The sequence below is a fragment of the Berkeleyomyces rouxiae genome (assembly GCF_048999995.1).
Source record: "Berkeleyomyces rouxiae strain 22BRR77 chromosome Unknown BrBRR77_ptg000008l, whole genome shotgun sequence".
Taxonomy (NCBI): Eukaryota; Fungi; Ascomycota; class Sordariomycetes; order Microascales; family Ceratocystidaceae; genus Berkeleyomyces; species Berkeleyomyces rouxiae.
In genome coordinates, this window is record NW_027396498.1 from 473,489 (window position 1) to 492,518 (window position 19,030).

The following is a 19,030-nucleotide window of genomic DNA, read 5'->3' on the forward strand; positions in this document are numbered from 1 at the left end:
AAAATGAAGGCTGTTCATGAGACAATACTTGAGGCTGCTGCAACCGGAAAGGCGGACATTGTCTGCATCCAGGAGCCTTATACCATAAAACTCAAAGCTGGGTATAGAACATTGACGCAGCCGGGCTTCACCCTGGTTGTGCCGTTTAATGTTAGGAATCTCGAGGCCATGCCTTTGCGCCCGCGGGTCCTGACCTACGTCCGCCAAGGCCTGCCGTTTTCTGTGCTGTTCGAGTTTGGCGATGCTGAGAGTGATATTCAGACCCTGCGCATCCTTGCGTCGGAGCCGTTTTCGCTTCTCAATGTCTACAACGAACGCCAGCTGACTGTGCAGCCTGTCCCCGAGACCCAACCCCGCCCCTATACCATTGAGCGCACCAATCTTTTATCGCGCAATATTGACACCAGTACTTTGCTTCTCGGCGACTTCAATCTCCATCACCATTGGTGGAATTCCCAGCGAGAGCATCCCCACGAACCACGAGCTGACTCTTTTGCTAACTGGCTGATGTCGCAGAATGCCACCCTGATTGTCGACGACGACTACGTTGAACGCAACGGCGGCACATACGTCAACAGCAGCACGACCTCGGTGATCGACCTCGCATTTTCCCTGCGGTCTCGACCGGGCCTGTTTACGAACTGGAGGTATCTTCAGGAGACGGGCTCCGATCACCGGGCCATCAGTTTTGATTACGTCAGCACCACCACACCCAAAACCCTAACACGTAACCCGGCGTTCAACACCAAGACGGCCGACTGGTCGCTGTTTCGCAAGGAATGGCTGGCTGGCCAGGCTGACCTTGAGCTTCAGCTGTCCCTGGCAGAGATTTCTGCAGACGGTGACGCAATGGCGCGACTGCTTTCCGAGGCCCTGCAATCTGCTTGTCAGAGGTGCATGTCAGTGAAGAGGCACAGTGCCCGCGCAAAGCCATGGTGGACGCCCGAGCTACAATCACAACGTCAGGCCGCATCGCGCGCAGAGAGAAGATACAGACGAGGCAGGCTGTCGCTGGTTGAGTTTCATTCGATTCGCAACAAGTACACCCATGCTGTCGAAGATGCTAAGTCTACTCACTGGACTACCTTTCTTTCTGACGCTGACAACGAAAAGGTCTACACAGCCTGGAAATACACCAAGCCAGCTACGGCGAGTTACTTCCCCCCCATCCAGGGGCCAGACGGGTTAGCCAATACCCCCGAGGAGAAGGAAAAGGCTTTCCTGACGCTACTGGGTGCTACGTCTAGCGCAGGTGTCGACCCCCGACCTGACATTGCGGATACACACGACCCCCATCACGACCCCCATCACGACACCCCCCACGACACCCCCCCGAACGACACCGACCGAAGCATATACCCCTGGCCTGACCTTACAGACCACGAGATCAAGGAGGCAATCATGTCCGCCAACGCCAAGAAGGCCCCCGGGCCCGACGGCATGAACGCCAAGATCATCCAGATCGCCTTTGAGGCCCATCCCGCGCCCTTTCTCTCCGTCTACAAAGCCCTGTCTCGCCTCGGAATACACCCCACACTCTGGAAGCAAGCTACTGGGATTGTGCTCGCGAAAGACGGAAAGGCTGATTATTCAGTCGTAAAGTCCTACCGCATCATCTCACTGCTCAACTGTCTAGGCAAAGTGCTCGAGAAAGTCTTTGCGACCCGCTTAGGGTACCTCGCTAATTGCCATGACAGCTCGCTTCTAGACGACACTCAACTGGGAGGCCGCAAACAGCGTTCAGCCATGGACGCCGCTCTCGTATACGTCAGCCACCTGCAGAAGGTCAAGGAGATGAAGCTCGTTCCAAGCACTCTCTTCCTTGACGTCAAGGGCGCTTTCGACCACGTGTCAAAGCCCTGCTTGATGCGCAGCTTACGTGAGCTCGGTCTTCCCCTGGTGTTCCGAAAATGGGTTGCTTCGTTCCTCCAGGACCGTACTGTCGGCCTGCACATCGAGGGTCAGCCGTTTCCGATGACCCCGGTTAACATCGGCATCCCCCAAGGTTCCCCCATCAGTCCTCTACTCTTCCTGTTGTATGCTCGGCATATAGTGGCTCGGGTGGCCGGCGACACACCACAACTTCAGCTGTCGTATATAGACGACTTCAGCGTAACCGTGGCGTCCAAAAGCCCGAGGCGTTCAGCGGCGCTTCTCGAAGAACTCGTGACGGAGCTGCGGGCCAAGGCTCGTGACTACGGCATTGAGTTTGAAGAGAGCAAAACTGAGCTCATCCACTACACCGATGCTGCAAAGTGGGCCTCCCAAACTGTCCGAGTAGGTGATGTCACTGTGCGTCCCCAAAAGATGGTCAAGTGGCTAGGTTTCCATTTCGACAACAGACTTTCGTTTAAACAGCACGTCCAGGCACGGACCCAAAAGGCTGAGATCGCGTTCCGCGGCTTGCTTCGGCTCGCTTCGAACACGCGTGGACTGTCCATCGCGGCACTCCGTCAGCTCTACATCTCCTGTGTGGGTACCGTCGCCGATTACGGATCAATTCTCTGGTATGACCCGTCAAAACCCCAGCTCAGTCTGCAAAGGGTATACCAGAAACTGCAAAGCCAAGCTGCCGCCCGTATCCTAGGTACATTCCGCGGTTCACCAACACGCGCCGTCGAAGTCGAGGCCGGCCTCCCGCCCCCCTCTATTCGATTCGCCAAAGCACGCATGGCCTACGCCGCTCGCACTCTCCGCCTCCAACGCAACCATCCCGTCCGTGTTGCGTCCCAACCCGACAAGGACGAGCTTGCCCCCGATGACTCAGACCTGCCTCTCCTGGGGCATAACATGAGTGTCAAGACTCGACTCGGCTGCATCATGCGCGAGTTGAAGCCATTGGTGGCAGGCATGTGGAGACGAGAACGTCGCCGACAGGAGTGGGATAGTCCCTGGCAGCCGCCACTGACCGACCGCATCTCCATCGTCGTCGACCCTGGACCCAAGGAGGACGCTGCCGTCAGGCATGCCCAGTTCTTGTCAAGACTTCCGAACGATGCCGTCACCGTGTATACGGACGGCTCCAAAGAAGGCTCCAGGTGCTCGCTTGCAGCGTGCGTGGTCGATACCAAAACCGGTGAAATCAAAACGAAAGTCAGTCATCGACTGCAAGATGTGGAGGTTGCAGACTGCGAGAGCGCCGCCATCGTGGAGGCACTCACGCTCCTCGCCAAAACAGAAAAAATAACAAAGCAAGCTCGCCCCTGCTATGTGTTTGTCGACAGCCAAGCTGCCATTGCGCGGCTCCGCAAGCACGGCCACTTCGCGTGGCAGGCCCGCCGCGTCCTAGGTACATTCACGTCGCCAGTCACGGTGATGTGGTGTCCCGGGCACATGGGCATAGTGGGGAACGAGATTGCAGACGCGGTTGCACGCCAGGCTCTCGAGAGTGATGATGAACGCAAGTTCAGCTCACTGGGCAGTGTCTTCGCCAGGGTTAGGAGGTTTACCATGGACAAGTGGGAGACTCTCTGGGCTTTTGAGCGAGACACCGCCGCTGGTCCCTCCCACGGCTCGCACTACCTGCGTACCATCGGTGGTGATCCAGTTCTCCGTGCTAAGGCGCCCAAGGTTTCCGGACCAAGATGGCTAACCTCGGCGTACTTCCAGATGAAGGTGGGTAAAGGCAACTTGTTGCCCTACCTGCTGCTCATCAAGAAGACGGACTCGGACCGGTGCCGCCGTTGTCAAGAACATGAAAGCGAGAGCGTTGAGCATGTGCTGCTGCACTGCGCCGCATTTTCTGCAGAGCGTCAAGAGATGGCCATGGCATTGAGTCCTAAGTCGCTAGATCTCCCGACGCTCTTCAATACGAATAACGGAACCGAGGTGCTGCTGAAGTTTGTTCGCAAGACGGGTTTTTGCACGAAGGCCTGGGTAGAAGGTGTGGGGAGAAGAGAAAGTAGTGGTGGGAGGAGAGTGGAGGAAGTTGAGGAGTGAGGAGGAGTTGGTGCTTGTGTCTTTGGACAAATTACTGTGTCGACCACGACGTATTTCCTTTGTCGTTGATTTTTGCTGGAGTTTGGATGTTGTTTTATTGTACCTTGCTATGTGTAGATTTACTGCACCTCGCCATAACCCTATCAGGTTCCATGCGAGTAATGAATAAAAAAAAAAAAAAAAAAGACATTCCTCAAGGCGAAGACGACGACAGGTTAAAATCTCGGATCATGAGACTTGTCAAGGACCATTGGGTGTCACCAGATGCAGCAGTAACTGTAACGATCTATGGATCGAGGTAGGCTCAGGCTCCGCCCTCACCGCCGTTTACACCGCCGTCCACACCGCCTTGCACACCGCCGTTACTCACCGCCTGCCAAACCCGTGTGCACACCGTCGTTGTCAAGGGTACGCGTCATACCTCTACCGCGCGTATATAGATAGTGTTGTTTCCGCCCGTTTTCTTGTACATTAGTCTTTTCTCTTTATCTGTTTCTTAATTTATTTCTGCTGTTCTAAAAGCGTTCTCCTTTAGACCGTAAAGCCTTACAATAGAAACAGATCTACCCTTGTTTACACTGTCCTCGTTTCTTTTACCCTGTCTTCGTACCTTTTCCTCGTTACCACCCGCCACCTGTACATCGTTTCTCTCTGTTCCTCTTTTGTTCCACCGTCACATGCCCTACTGTGCACCTACCACCGACCCCGACTCTGACACCACTTCCAACAACACCGTCTTCTTCGACTCTGAGCCTCCTCCGACAGCCATGTCCGATCCTACTGTCCCTGTTCCAGCCCCGGCGGCCCCGTCGCTTCAAGATCTGCTGCAAGCCATCCAGCAGCTCAACGAGAAGCACGACCACGCGCAACAACAATTGCGCGACGAGTTCAACAGTGGCCAACAAAAACGAGATCAGGCCATCGCCGATCTCCAAGCTTTTGCCCGTGCTGCCACCGCTACTTCCGCTCCCGCCGTCGTCCCTGCGTCCCCTGTCCCCACTGCTGTCCCCGCTGCTCCCGTGCCCGTTGCAACTACGGAAAGAAACCTCGAACCGAGGAAGCGTGCCCTCCCGGATATCGCCTTGTTTTCCGGCCAACGCTCTGCCTACCGCGTCTGGGCCCTGAGTGCCCGCTCCAAGCTTGCACTGGACAGCGAGTCAATCGGTGACCACCGCAAGCAATACGCGTACCTTTTTGCGCGTATGACGGTAGAAGCCCAGAACCTCGTCGTGGCGTACTTCGAGCAGGGCTTGCTGAACGACACCGGGCCCCACCAGTTCCTGGAGTACTTGGACTCCATATTCATCGACCCCTTTGCTGCTGACCGTGCTCTCTTCCACCTGGACAACATGCGCCAGGGACCCTCTGAACCCTTCGCCTTGTTCCTGCCCCGCTTCGAAAAAGTCCTCCAGGACGCCAACATCATTGGCGACCGCAACCGCATTTCGAAGTTGCAAACCGCCATGGCGCCTGCCCTCCGACAAGCGATGGTCTATGTCAACGTCCCCGCGACGTACCCTGAATTTACCAACTGCATGCAAAACGTCGCTTCCAAGGCTGAGCAATTCCTACCTCGTCCCCGCCGCGGCCACTACTCCGCTTTCACTGATAACACGACCTACTCTCCGTACGCTGCCCACCCTGTTTCCCCTGCTCCTGCTGGCCCTTTTGTTTCCTCCGTTCCCCCGTCGGCTGCTGCTCGTCACCCCGATGCTATGGATTGGACTCCCACTGTCACTGCCACGGCCCTTCAGCCCCTGACCGACGAGGAGCGCGAGCGCCTCCGCCGCAACCGCGCCTGCTTCCGCTGCCGCCAGACTGGCCATCTGCGCCAGAACTGTCCACTGAACTTTGTCCCCACTACTACCGTCCCTGTCCGCTCCACCAACCTTCCCCAGCTTGCTGCGCCGACCCCAGCTCTGCCCCTGCCTGTGCCCACGCCCGCGTCCCGCGACATGTCGGGAAATGGAGAGCTCTAGGCGAACGTCGCCGTCTAGAGCCCCAAGGAGAGAAGATCGCTCGGGAGGAAATGGGGGCTAGAGGTACCTATATAGATGTTGTTCTCAATAAAACTTGTTCTACCTCTGCCTTCGTCGACTCCGGTTGCCTGTGTCTTGCCACCGTCTCTCCGCGCACCGCCACCCGCGCCCACGCTACTATCCTGCCCATCTGCCCTCGTCCAATTTTTTTTTTTTTTTTTTTATTCATTACTCGCATGGAACCTGGCAGGGTTATGGCGAGGTGTATATTAATACTATACACGAATCAAGGTTTAACGGAATCTCAAACAAGCTAGCTACTATACATAATATACTCCAATCCCCTGGCAGGGAGGCAGTTACATCTAAGATCCCACAAATATAATCCCCAAGTTATGACAGAAAGGAAATACATGAATAGCTTTTGGTATGAATTTCCAACGAGCAGCACTAACCCCAAGTGCCCCAGTTAAGGTTGACTGCTCGTAGAAAATTGGCGTCACTGGTAGGAATCGAACCTACGACTTCTCGGTAGCCAACCGAAAAGCCTTGCCAGGTGCTATACCACTGCACCACAGCGACGAATCCATCCCTTGTCTAAGTGGTCTGCGAGCGTCTTGCGCAGAACCAATAATTCATCTCTCGACATGTTGTACAGGGGGCCCCATGGGACCTCTTTGTCTCGTCCTTGTTCGTCTTTCTTCATCTTTATAGCGTGGTCGATGCCTGGTCGGTTGGGCGGTAAATCTCCTTCGCCATCGTCTAGGAAAATCGGTGCTAAATGCTTGAGTTCCTGCGGGAGTCTCTCGGAAATCTGTTCTCTTGTGAGGCGGGCTTTCACTTCGAGGGCCTTGTTGATGTCTTGAATGGAGGCCGAAAACACTTGTAGCTTCTGTTTGCTCTTCCTTCCTCGTCGAATCTCTGCGGCAAAAACTGCTGCCATCACCATGCTTGCTTTGGGGGCGCCAGCGTGCGCTTCACGCCAGCCTTTCTCTCGGACAATAAGTCGGTCTCCTTGATCCTTGAAGGTAATCATTCGCTCTTTCGCGGAGTACACGACGTCGTTCTTCTCCATCCAGGGCTTTCCCAGGATCATGTCGTAGGCTAAATTCGGTATCACGTAACCGTAGACTCTCTCTTTGCGACCGTCGATATCAATGTCGCACACTGCAATTTCTGAAATCCATCTCTTCTTCGTGTCGTTTTCTGCAAGTAGTAGCTCTCTTCTCTTCACGGGGATACGCTGGAGACCCCGTCGCTTGACTAAACCTTCGTCAAATGCTGATGTTACCAAGCATCCAGTGTCGAGCAGTGCGTCACAATAAAAGAAGTTGTTGACGAAAGTCTCGATCAAAAACGGTGTGGAATGCATGTGGTTGACTGCATCAGCATGGACGATGTTGGTGCCGGTTCTCTTCTTGCGTCTTCTCTTCTTTAAACTCAGGGGCCGAAATTCGTCTGGGTCTACTCTTGTGTCCGCATCGTGTGGAACACTCTCGATAATCTCGTCCATCGGCTCTGAAACTTCTGGAATCGTTGTATGGTTCACTCTCGCTGGTCGACGACTCGGGGCAAACTTCGGGCAGTCAAGAGACCGGTGGCCCGTGGCAAGGCAACGGAAACAGGCGTTGCCAGACTTTGCTTTCTCTTTTTCATCTGCAGATCTCCAAGGTGCACGGGGTTTGACGGGACGGGTGCGTTGGCATTCATTGCTCGGGAGCGGCGTGTGGAAGGCGTTGACACTCATTGTCACGTGTTCTTCATCATTGTCGGGGTGCGGTTGCTGGTCCACGACGCTCGGGGTTACAACTTTGGCGGACATTGTTTCTGCTTTCCTCTGGCTGTACCACGTCAAAGTCTTCGACGGGTCCTTGGAACTATATCCTGATAGCGCTTCCACTCGTCCCGCTACTCTCTTTACTTTCTCAACCCATCTTGGGTAGTCGTCGTTGGGGAGGTTTTTGACTGTGAGGTATACCTGAAGTGTCGAGTTTATGGCGGAGTTCAGGTGTAAAATCTTAACGCGGTCGGGCCAGTCCAAACCTCCACATAAGCCAACTTGGTTGTCATGAATAGCCATTCTTGCCATTGCCATTGCATAGGGTTATGCCTGGCACCTTACCCCGCTTCCATTTGTCACGCTAATGTTCCAAGGACGTATGATGATACGGTTATTGTCATGAATAGCCATCCTGACACTGCTCATGCTAAGGGTTATGCATGAGACCTACCCCACTCTTCTTTTCCACAACGCCGAAGGTCGGCGACCTATGAAGATGCGCTTATGGCACAGGTTGGTCTGTGTAGATCGTGAGTTGATCAACGGATATGAGGTTGTCGTGGGATGTGCTGAGCACGGGTGCTCTGATAGACGTTGTTCTGCTGCTGCGGAGTTTTCTTGTTGCAATTGCCATTGCGTGCTTAGGTGGGGGTTGTTATCTGGTTCGATTGTTACGAACCTGTTACGTCTTGTTTACACGAGACTTATCTTTTGTTCATAGTTAGATGTTGATTGTTTCTAGCTTGGGAAGACAGAGTTTTGTCAGGAGCGCCGACAACATAAATATCGTCGTCTCCTGCCCTGAGTTGATCAGGTTTACTCTTGTTCTCCAAGCTTAACAATCACATGCACTTGCTTACCTTCTTCTTCTTCTTTATACCATTCTGTTCTTGCTTTCTTTGCAGTTCAACCTTTCTTCTTCTTTGAAGTGTGTGATTGTTCCTCCTCCTTCCTCTTTGTGCCGCTCTATTCTCAGAATAGCCATCTAAGTTGTGTGTTGCCTCTTCATCTCAACCGACCATACGTCTTAGCACTCTGTCTAACTGACGTCTTCCTCCACAGGCCCGACTGTCCACCTCAGGAACCTATCATTGTCCCGAGTCGTTGGCTGTACCCGGAACCCTAATCCTTTCTTCGGGCCCTATCCGTAATATTTTGTTAAGCTTCATTTGAAGACCCGACGCTATTACAACTTTGGCTCTCTTTGGCACTTTTTTCTCTCCTCATTTATTTTTCCCTCTCTATTACGTTTCAACTCGCAATGGCCCTCACTCGCGAAATGATCGAGCATCTCAATACGTTCCTCCTGTCGATTCCTGACCGAACTCCTGAGAACTGGCATCTCGGTGCCCTTCCTAGGGAGTTCAGTGCTGAGATCAAAATGGCTATTGTGGCGGCTTACATGTCTGGTCTGCGCACCGACGATGGTGCCCCGCCCATCCCCGTTGGCTCTGTTCCTGATGCGGCTCAGGTTTACTGGGCTGCGTTCCAGGCTGGCGCTGAAGCCCGCTTCAACTCCCTTGAGTCTCTTCCCCGAGTCAAACGGGAAGAGGATGCCGATCCGTTGAAAGAGGCCGACAAGCATCTTGATGTCGTGCCCTATGATGGCAATCAGCAAGGCTTCCAGGCGTTCCAGAGGCAACTTGCGGTCAAATTTGCTGCTGCACCCAAGCACCACCGCACGGAGCAGCGCAAGCTGATGACTGCCTTCTCCTACCTTAGAGATGGCGCTCTGGATTGGGCCATGCCTCGGATGGACCCGGCCACTGGACACATGAACTTTGAAACGTACGACGATTTTATGAAATCGTTAGCTGAGGCTTTCGATGACCCTGACTGGCGCATGACTGCGACCCAGCAGATCTTCGACTTAAAGCAGACAGGTACTTGTACTGCCTATCACTCTGCTTTTACAACGCTGTTGAAGAAACTCGGTTGGGCCGACGCTGATTTCACCATTGCACTATTTCAGCGAGGCCTCAAGCCCCACATACAGGACGCTCTGGCTTGGAACACCTATCCTGCCCCTAAGGGAACGCTTGATCAGTTCGCTAATTTCTGCAACACGCTGGACAATACGATCAACAACCGAACCCGGGGAAACAACGGGAAAATCCAACCGCCTCCTGGTGTGGTCCCCTTTCAGCAAGATTCTCGTTCGAGAAATGCTGGCGCCCAAAAAGCTGTCCCCAACACCAAGCCAGCTAAGGGTACCTCTGCAGGTCCCGATGCCAACGGTCTACCCTTCCGTAAGACTGCTGACGGCAAAATGGCAAAGGGTGTTTGTTGGAAGTGTGGCGCAAAGGACCACATGCTAAAGGCTTGCCCCAAAAACAACCTTGCTCTTCGCGCAGCTACTGTCCCTTCTCCCTCCACTTCTACCCGGGCTCCCTCGACGGCCCCTGCGCCTGATGCGTCAAAAAACTAGAAGGGCTACCGACCCATTCCCCTCTGGTCCTGGCTAGCCCTGACGCTGCTGATGAGGGTCTCTTGAGAATCAGCACTTGTTCTCTTGATAATGCTATCGATTATGGTAACTCTCCCCCTCTGGTTATTCCTGTGACAGTGAATAATTCTATTGAGGCCTACGCTATGGTGGATTCGGGATCAACAACTTGTTTTGTGGATTCTGAATTTATAGCAAGGCATCAGATTCCTACTGTTCTCAAGGCCAGAGCCGAGTCGCTCCATGTTGTTGATGGTAGTGAAACTGCTGCGGGTAAAGTGACCCACCAAGTTCCTTTGTCCCTCTCTTTTCCTAATTATTCAGAAACTTTGGTTTTTCAAATCACGAAGCTTGGGGGCTACCACATCATCCTGGGGAAATGCTGGCTCGACGCCCATAACCCGGAAATTTCTTGGCCTTCCAATACGCTCAAGATATCGGTTACTTCTACCGCCGATGGCAATGCTGTGGCAGCTTCTGATTCTTCTTCTTCTTCTTCTTCTGTTTCGACTGCTTCTACTGATTCTGGCGCTTCGTTTGATTTTTCTTATACAAAAAACGACAAAAATATTGCTTCTACCGCTGGCAGTCAGATTGAGGGATCTGCTCCTGCTTCAGCCACTTCACCCCTTCCTTCTTTTATTGCACAATCGTCAGCTGTGTCTTGTTCCTGTGTGACGGTGTCGTCTCAGGCTTTGCATCGCTTTGCCAAAGCTGAGAAACTACAGATTTATCGTGTCACCGCTCAGGAAGTCCTGGATTATCTCAATCAGGAGGACCTAACTCCGGAACAAGAGCATGCACGGCTCCTTGAACGCATCCCGAAGAAATACCATGACCTACTTCCTCTGTTCTCTCGAGAAGGTGCTGATCAACTACCACCTCACCGGGACATTGATCATGCGATTAACTTCGTTCCCGATGCGAAATACCCCAAGGCCCCGCTGTACGATATGACTCCACTCGAGTTGCAGGCTGTCAAAAAATATCTAGATGGCATGCTTGCTAAAGGCTTTATTTCCTCTTCCTCTTCGCCGCTGGCTTCCCCGATTCTTTTTGCTAGGAAGCCAGGCAGTTTACGATTCTGTGTTGATTTCCGAGCCGTCAATGATATCACCATCAAAGACGTAACTCCTCTGCCTCGGATCAATGAATCACTGCGCACGGCGGCTACGGGAAACATTTTTACAAAGCTGGATCTGAGAGCTGCGTACCACTTGATTCGCATCAAGAAAGGTGATGAATACAAGACAGCTTTCAGAACTCGATATGGCATTTTTGAGTACAATGTGATGCCGTTTGGGCTCACCAATGCTCCTGCCACGTGTCAGAAATATGTCAGCGAGGTCTTGTCGGAGTATTTGGACATATTCTGTGTCTGTTACTTGGATGATATCCTGGTGTTCTCTCTGAACCAAGAGGAACATGATGTTCATGTGCGCAAAGTCCTGCTAAAATTAGCGCAGGCCAGTCTGTTTGTCAAGGGTGAAAAATGCGAATTCGACAAGACTGAAACTACCTTTGTTGGCTTTGTTATTTCAGCCGATGCTCTGAAGATGGACCCCGCTAAAGTTGCGGCTGTCCGTGAGTGGGAGGCTCCCCGAACTGTTAAGGGAGTCCAGTCCTTTTTGGGTTTTGCCAATTTCTATAGGAGGTTCATCCGTGACTTCTCTAGAATCTGCACACCTCTCTTCGAGTTGACTAAAAAGACGCAATCTTTTGTCTGGTCCTCTGAATGTGAGGCAGCATTTCACACCCTGAAGGACCTTTTCTGCTCTGAACCTATCCTCAAGCACTTTGATTACCTGTTGGACACTGTTATTGAAACAGACGCGTCTGACCGTGTAATATCTGCCGTCATGTCTCAATACCACCCGACTGACAAGGGGCTTCTACTACACCCCGTGGCCTATTTCTCTCAAAAAATGAATCCTGCCCAGTGTAACTACGGCGTAGGTGACAAGGAGTTGTTAGCCATTGTGGAGTCTCTAAAGTCGTGGCGATTCATGGTTGAAAGTCTGGAAAAACCTGTTCTGGTATTGACGGACCATCGGAATTTAGCCGTTCTTAAGCAAATTCCGGCCATGAACAGACGGCAAGCGAGGTGGGCTATGGAACTGAGCGAGTACCGTTATGTCATCACTTATAGGCCTGGCTCCTTGAATTCTAGAGCTGATGCCCTGACCAGACGCTACGAAGACCTCGTTTCTTCTTCTTCTGAGGAGGATAAAGAGCTGTGTGCTCCTATTATTCCCCCTGAAAATTTTATTGGTACCATGTCTTTGGTAGACGAGGTAAAAATCGCGCTATCCACGGACAAGTGGGCTCTTGATGTTATTTCTGCTCTTCGAGGCCAGTCGACCAAACCTCCAGATGTGGACCTCAGTGTCTGCAGGCTTGACAATGACGGTCTTTTGTTTGTCAACGACCTTCTATATTTGCCGAACGAGGATCTACGAGTTCGTGCATTGAAGAATTGTCATGATATTATGCCTAGCGGACACCCTGGACAAAAGAACACTTTTGAACTTCTTGTTCGGGAATACTGGTGGCCCGGGATGCGTCGTGATGTCATCCGGTACATCCGAAATTGTGAGGTCTGCCAACGGATCAAGTCCGCGCGACATAGTCCCTACGGTCTACTGAAACCTCTGACCATTCCGCAAGCTCGGTGGACATCTGTGTCCCTTGATTTTATCACCGGCTTGCCGGTCTCCAATTCTTTTGACATGATTCTCGTTGTCATCGATAGGCTTAGCAAAATGGCTCACTTTATACCTTGCGATTCCTCGCTGGATGCTGCAGGTTTTGCTAAGCTCTATTTGTCAGCAGTGTATAGGCTCCACGGTCTGCCATTGGACATTGTGTCCGACAGGGGTAGTCTGTTTACGTCGGCTTTTTCCAAGGCTTTAGCCAAACTGTTGGGCATAAAGCAAAATCTGAGTACTGCGTTCCACCCTCAGACCGATGGTCAGACTGAGCGTGTGAACTCTATTTTGGAGCAATACCTGCGGGGTTACACCAACTATAGACAGGACAATTGGGCTGATCTTTTGCCCTTGGCGGAGTTCTCTTACAATGACTCCGAGTCCAGTTCTACTATGCTGACGCCCTTCTTTGCGAACCACGGGTTTCACCCCAGAAGTGGGCGTGAGTCGCTCCCAGTCTCTGTGGAAAAAGGCCCGTTGCGGAACTTTGTTAAAGAGCTTGACAACATTTGTCAGTTTTTAAAGACTGAAATTACGTGGAGCCGTGAGCGGATGACCGAGTACGCGAATCGACACAAATCTTCCGCCCCTCTCCTTCGAGAAGGGGACTTAGTGTGGCTTTTGAGTAGAAATATTCGAACTACTCGTCCTTCAAAGAAGTTGGACTTCAAGAAGCTTGGCCCATTTAAGATTCTACGGAAGGTGTCTTCGCATGCCTACGAGTTGGCACTCCCTGCCACTATGAAGGTTCATCCCGTCTTCCACGTTTGTCTGCTGGAACCATGTGCGTCGGATCCTCTTCCTGGCCAGAAAAACCCTCCTCCTCCTCCCGTCATAGTAGATGGCGAGGAAGAATTTGTGGTCAAGGAAATTATAGGCGTGTCTTCGCGTGGCCCTCTGCAATATCAAGTAGTTTGGGAGGGCTATGAACATGATGGACCCTCCTGGGAACCTCTGGACCATTTAGCCAATGCACCTGAGAAGGTTGCAGAATTCTACAAGAGGATGCCTAACGCCAGACGATCTTAGTACTGCTGTGGAAATCAGTCATAAAAAGGGGGGCTACTGTCATGAATAGCCATCCTGACACTGCTCATGCTAAGGGTTATGCATGAGACCTACCCCACTCTTCTTTTCCACAACGCCGAAGGTCGGCGACCTATGAAGATGCGCTTATGGCACAGGTTGGTCTGTGTAGATCGTGAGTTGATCAACGGATATGAGGTTGTCGTGGGATGTGCTGAGCACGGGTGCTCTGATAGACGTTGTTCTGCTGCTGCGGAGTTTTCTTGTTGCAATTGCCATTGCGTGCTTAGGTGGGGGTTGTTATCTGGTTCGATTGTTACGAACCTGTTACGTCTTGTTTACACGAGACTTATCTTTTGTTCATAGTTAGATGTTGATTGTTTCTAGCTTGGGAAGACAGAGTTTTGTCAGGAGCGCCGACAACATAAATATCGTCGTCTCCTGCCCTGAGTTGATCAGGTTTACTCTTGTTCTCCAAGCTTAACAATCACATGCACTTGCTTACCTTCTTCTTCTTCTTTATACCATTCTGTTCTTGCTTTCTTTGCAGTTCAACCTTTCTTCTTCTTTGAAGTGTGTGATTGTTCCTCCTCCTTCCTCTTTGTGCCGCTCTATTCTCAGAATAGCCATCTAAGTTGTGTGTTGCCTCTTCATCTCAACCGACCATACGTCTTAGCACTCTGTCTAACTGACGTCTTCCTCCACAGGCCCGACTGTCCACCTCAGGAACCTATCATTGTCCCGAGTCGTTGGCTGTACCCGGAACCCTAATCCTTTCTTCGGGCCCTATCCGTAATAGTTATACCACTTGGTGGTCTGTGTAACCTTGAGGTGTCACTCCGGTTTATCTACTCGGGTGTGGCCGGCTTGCACACTTTAGATCATCGCTATTAGGTAACTCGATACTCTGCAGTTGATGCAGCTTATTCTGAGTTGACTGCTATTCTCGTTCCTTTTGTGTCAACAGCGTTTGAGCGTGGGGTCCACACCTGTTAGGCCGATATCGCTGTAACGCGACATATCGTTGCCTGGGTGTCTTGAGGGATTTTCAGTTCTGCTGCTGCCGTGTTGGTTTATCTCGTGAACTAACATCCGGTTCGATAGTAGCGTCTGGTAACGTTGAGTTACGTATGTCCCCACTTTCGGTTATCTGTGATTTGGTTCTAGCTTGGGAAGATCTTTGTTGTCAGAATCTACAACGCCTTAAATAGCGTTGCCTTCTACCCTGTATGATCAGGTTAGCTCTTGCTCCCCAAGCTTAACAATCACATACACCCCTTTTGCCATTCTTGTTTGTATACTAGTTATAGTATCACTTCTTCGATAGTACCTTCTTCTTTAGTACTATATCTTTAATCATCACTTGTTTCTTGATAGCCTTCATTGCATCAGTACCTTCTGTCGTCTTCGTTACCTCAGTGTTCCTGTGATTGTTTATTCCCTTCCGTGTGTTATAAGATCAATTAGTTGAGTGTGCCTCTTTACCTCAAACCGACCATACGACCTAGAGAGTTCTATCCTCTCCTCCCGGCCGTATATCCGCGCAGGCCTGACTGTCCACCTCTGGAACCTATCATTGTCCCGAGTCGTTGGCTTTCTAGAACCCTAATGGTTTCCTTGGGCCCTATCCGTAATATTGGTGCTCGAAATCTTGTAGGAAAGACACAAAACTCTGGTGACTTCCCATCTGTATAGCGCAGAGCTTCTGGCCTGCCTTCTGGATCGCGTCCTTGTCTTCAAACTGGTCGTTGATGTGCTGAAGAAAACTCTTCCAATCCCAATTGTGTATGGCGCCATCGGTGAACCATTGTTCTACTCTCGCTTGTTGCTCAGCGTGAATACTCATGAAAATGCTGAAACAAATTGCTTGGGAAGACCCGATGACGTGAGCTGCGATTTGCGCGCGGACCTTCAACTGTTTAAAATATCTGGGGAAGGACAAAAGCTTTCCATCCCACTCTGGCCACGGTGCGTTGTAGCGGTGGTTAATCATCGGTTGTGAAGGTGGTAGGGCAAGTGCAGGCGCGGGAGGAGCCGGGGCTTGTAGTTTCGCGTGGTTCTGTAGTATCATCTGGACTATTGCGAGTTGCTGAGGCGTAAATACTTCTAATCCTGGGGTATTGGTGGGCTGCTCCTGTTGGGAGTCGCGGGGTAGCCCGGACAGAACATCTTCTGTTTTGTCGTTCATCGTTAAAGTATGCTATCTCACGGCAGGCTTCTAAGAGAACATAAGGGGTAATGAAGCTTCCTCACAAGCTTCTAAGACAACAAGGGGTCATGAAGCTTCCTAACAAGCTTCTAAGACAACAAGGGGTAGTGAAGCTTCCTCACAAGCTTCTAAGACAACAAGGGGTAGTGAAGCTTCCTCACAAGCTTCTAAGATAAAAAAAATGTGATGTTAAAGATAATATGTGACGGGTTGTCTAAGTACGGAGAAAACTCATAGTTAGGTCCAATGCTGTTTATTATCTTTAACATAGGGAAGAAAAGAAAGAAAAGGAAGAAGAAAATCCAAACTAAAGATGGGGGAACTGGCTCTGCTTTATAGGCGTTCGACAATCCAGTTGTGTGCGCCCCACCAGGGCAACCAGCCCTATGACCCCTGTACAATAAAAGTGGAGCAACACCCGTTGTTACGGGTTGAGAACCCGTGGTTGGATCAGACAGAGCTGATCCAGTGCTTTCGAATGCAGGTCGTTTCACCGAATTTGGACAAGGTTTCGGATGAACTTCGGCAACTCTTCGGAGGCTTCGGAGAGCTCGGACCGGGTCGGACTTGAGGTCCGTGGGTAGGATTCGCCTAATCCGGCAGGATGCAAAAAGGTCCGAAGTGTTCCGAGGGAAACTGAGGGATTCTGACGGGATCGGAGCTAACCTCGAGTTATCGCCGAAAACTCGGACATAAGGAGCTCACGGAGGGATATTGAGCCGATCGGGAACTTGCATTTGTAAGCACAAAAATGTCTATATAGTAGACCCAAATCCGCTGTTTAGTTTAGTCTTTCTTCTTCCTTTTTCTCTCCATCAAAAGATAATAAACAGCATTCTGGTCATAACTGCAAGACTCTCTTGTACTTAGTGAACCGCTCACATATTATCTTTTGATCCTTTATTGTTTCTTAGAAGTTTGTGAGGAAACTTCATTGCCCCCTATTGTTTCTTAGAAGTTTGTGAGGAAACTTCATCACCCCCTATTGTTTCTTAGAAGTTTGTGAGGAAACTTCATCACCCTCCTACCGTGCCATACTTGACGAATGAAGTACGGCATCACATCAAGCCCCCGCAGTACAAGCCCCGTACAGCCACCCTCGCCCTCATTCTGGTCCGCATCCGAAGACAACGCGTCCCCTATACGCCGTCGAGCCAGAATGAGTAACGACAAGATGGAAGATGTTCTGGCTGGACTTGCGCTTGACCAGCCTGGCCCCTCCCGGCAACAAGCCGAGGCGCCCCCACAGCAGAGTTCAGACACCCCAGGATTGGAGGTGTTCACTCCGGAGCAACTGAGAGTGATCCAGATGTTGCTACGAAGCCAAGTCCTGTTACAGGCAACCGCCCCCCCGGCACCTGCACCTGCCCCGGTAGCCCCTACCCCGGCGCCAGTACGTACCCCGGGCCCCTTCGCCCCGATGATCGACCATCGGTACAACGCAAAATGGCCGGAGTGGGACGGAAAGACAGCGTCGTTCCCGCGATTCTTCAAACAGTTGAAGGCCCGAGCTCAGATCGAATCACAAGTCGTTGGCTCCTCCCAGGCAATTTGCCTAAGTGTTTTCATGGCCATTCCCACAGAGCAACAGGCCAGAGTTGAACAGTGGTTCACTGACGGAGCCACTCATGGTTGGGATTGGGACGCCTACCTTGGCCATATCCATGACCAATTCGAAGACAAGGAGGCTATTCAGAAGGCGGGTCAAAAGCTTTTGACCATGCAGATGGGAAACCATCAGAGTTTTATATCGTTCTTGCAGGATTTCGAGCATCAAGTTGGCCTTTGTGGAGGTTTAGATTGGCCAGACCGTGTGAAGATCATGTACCTGAATTCCGCTATCAACCAAACGTTACAGGTACACCTCACGGCAAAAAACCTCCCCAACGATGATTACCCGCGTTGGGTTGAGAAGGTGAAGACGGTGGCTGGCCGAGTGGAAGCGTTGCCAGGATACCGGTCGAAGGACACGTCCAAGACCTCGACGTGGTACGCGAAAACTAGAGGTGGAGCAAGGTTCGCCGAAGTGGTGACCCCAAGTGTCGCAAATCAGCAGACGCGAATCGACAACGACGGAGACACCATGATGACAGGTGTCAACGCCCTCCAAGGCCGCGCCTCGAACAACTATGGACAACGCCCCCGAAAGTCCCGCGCCCCTTGGAGAACCCCGGCGGAGATAGAAACCGCTAGATCCAGCAACGCTTGTTTCCGCTGTCTTGCCAAGGGCCACCGATCCTTCGAATGCCCCAAGTTTGCCCCGGCCCGTGCGCCCGCAAGAGTGAACCGCACGACAATCCAACAAGCCCCCGAATCGATGGATGATGTGGCCGATGACCTTTCCGACGACGAGGAAAAAGAGTAGACTCTGGGAAAAGTCGCCCCCAGGGTCATAAGAAGAAGAGCCCCAACAATTGCGATGTTCCGCTCGATGTATTTAAAGATTTACACTCCACTCCGTTCCTAATTGAAGCATTTATTAACAATTCCTTTTACTGTGATGCTTTATTTGACAGTGGATGCCTTGTAACATCGGCGTTCAACGAGACTTTGGTGAGAAAGAAAGGGCTCCAGCGCATCCCGATAAGAAGACGGGAACTCAAGTTAGCCGAAAACGACGAAAAAAAAAGATGGATCTCAGAGATGGCGTTCTGCGATCTAGATATTGACGGCCGGACAGAAAGAATTTTCGGGTACGTCATCCCGAACCTAGCATACGACATGATTTTGGGAAAACCCTGGATGGAAAGGAATGACGTTGTCTACCTGGCGAAAGAACGAGTCATACGCCTCGGAAGCGAAGAAGATGCCCAAGTTGTGAGAGAAAAAGGATGGCTCGACGCCCATATAACAACCACAAAAGCGAGCATGGTGATGGCATCCGTCTTTGCTGCAGAAATCCGGCGCAGCAAGAAAAAGAATGAAGACATAGAGGTTTTTGCT

General features: G+C 51.5%; 6 protein-coding genes across 6 annotated transcripts; 5 read left to right on the forward strand and 1 right to left on the reverse strand.

Moving 5' to 3' along the window:
• Nucleotides 1-3: 3 nt before the first annotated feature.
• On the forward strand, nucleotides 4-3,939 carry BROUX77_006274 (uncharacterized protein; the record flags this gene model as incomplete). The annotated part of the gene is made up of 1 exon (XM_073751240.1): nucleotides 4-3,939. One exon carries the CDS (start codon nucleotides 4-6, stop codon nucleotides 3,937-3,939), a length of 3,936 nt encoding a protein of 1,311 aa, XP_073603343.1.
• A 677-nt stretch (nucleotides 3,940-4,616) lies between these two features.
• Nucleotides 4,617-5,918, forward strand: BROUX77_006275 (uncharacterized protein; the record flags this gene model as incomplete). Its single annotated transcript, XM_073751241.1, has 1 exon — nucleotides 4,617-5,918. One exon carries the CDS (start codon nucleotides 4,617-4,619, stop codon nucleotides 5,916-5,918), a length of 1,302 nt encoding a protein of 433 aa, XP_073603344.1.
• Nucleotides 5,919-6,477: 559 nt separating this feature from the next.
• On the reverse strand, nucleotides 6,478-7,740 carry BROUX77_006276 (uncharacterized protein; the record flags this gene model as incomplete). Its single annotated transcript, XM_073751243.1, has 1 exon — nucleotides 6,478-7,740. One exon carries the CDS (start codon nucleotides 7,738-7,740, stop codon nucleotides 6,478-6,480), a length of 1,263 nt encoding a protein of 420 aa, XP_073603345.1.
• A 1,219-nt stretch (nucleotides 7,741-8,959) lies between these two features.
• BROUX77_006277 (uncharacterized protein) lies at nucleotides 8,960-10,126 on the forward strand (the record flags this gene model as incomplete). The annotated part of the gene is made up of 1 exon (XM_073751244.1): nucleotides 8,960-10,126. One exon carries the CDS (start codon nucleotides 8,960-8,962, stop codon nucleotides 10,124-10,126), a length of 1,167 nt encoding a protein of 388 aa, XP_073603346.1.
• A 164-nt stretch (nucleotides 10,127-10,290) lies between these two features.
• On the forward strand, nucleotides 10,291-13,881 carry BROUX77_006278 (uncharacterized protein; the record flags this gene model as incomplete). Its single annotated transcript, XM_073751245.1, has 1 exon — nucleotides 10,291-13,881. One exon carries the CDS (start codon nucleotides 10,291-10,293, stop codon nucleotides 13,879-13,881), a length of 3,591 nt encoding a protein of 1,196 aa, XP_073603347.1.
• Nucleotides 13,882-17,132: 3,251 nt separating this feature from the next.
• BROUX77_006279 (uncharacterized protein) lies at nucleotides 17,133-18,452 on the forward strand (the record flags this gene model as incomplete). Its single annotated transcript, XM_073751246.1, has 1 exon — nucleotides 17,133-18,452. The coding sequence occupies one exon, from the start codon at nucleotides 17,133-17,135 to the stop codon at nucleotides 18,450-18,452; it is 1,320 nt and encodes a 439-aa protein (XP_073603348.1).
• Between the last annotated feature and the right edge of the window lie 578 nt (nucleotides 18,453-19,030).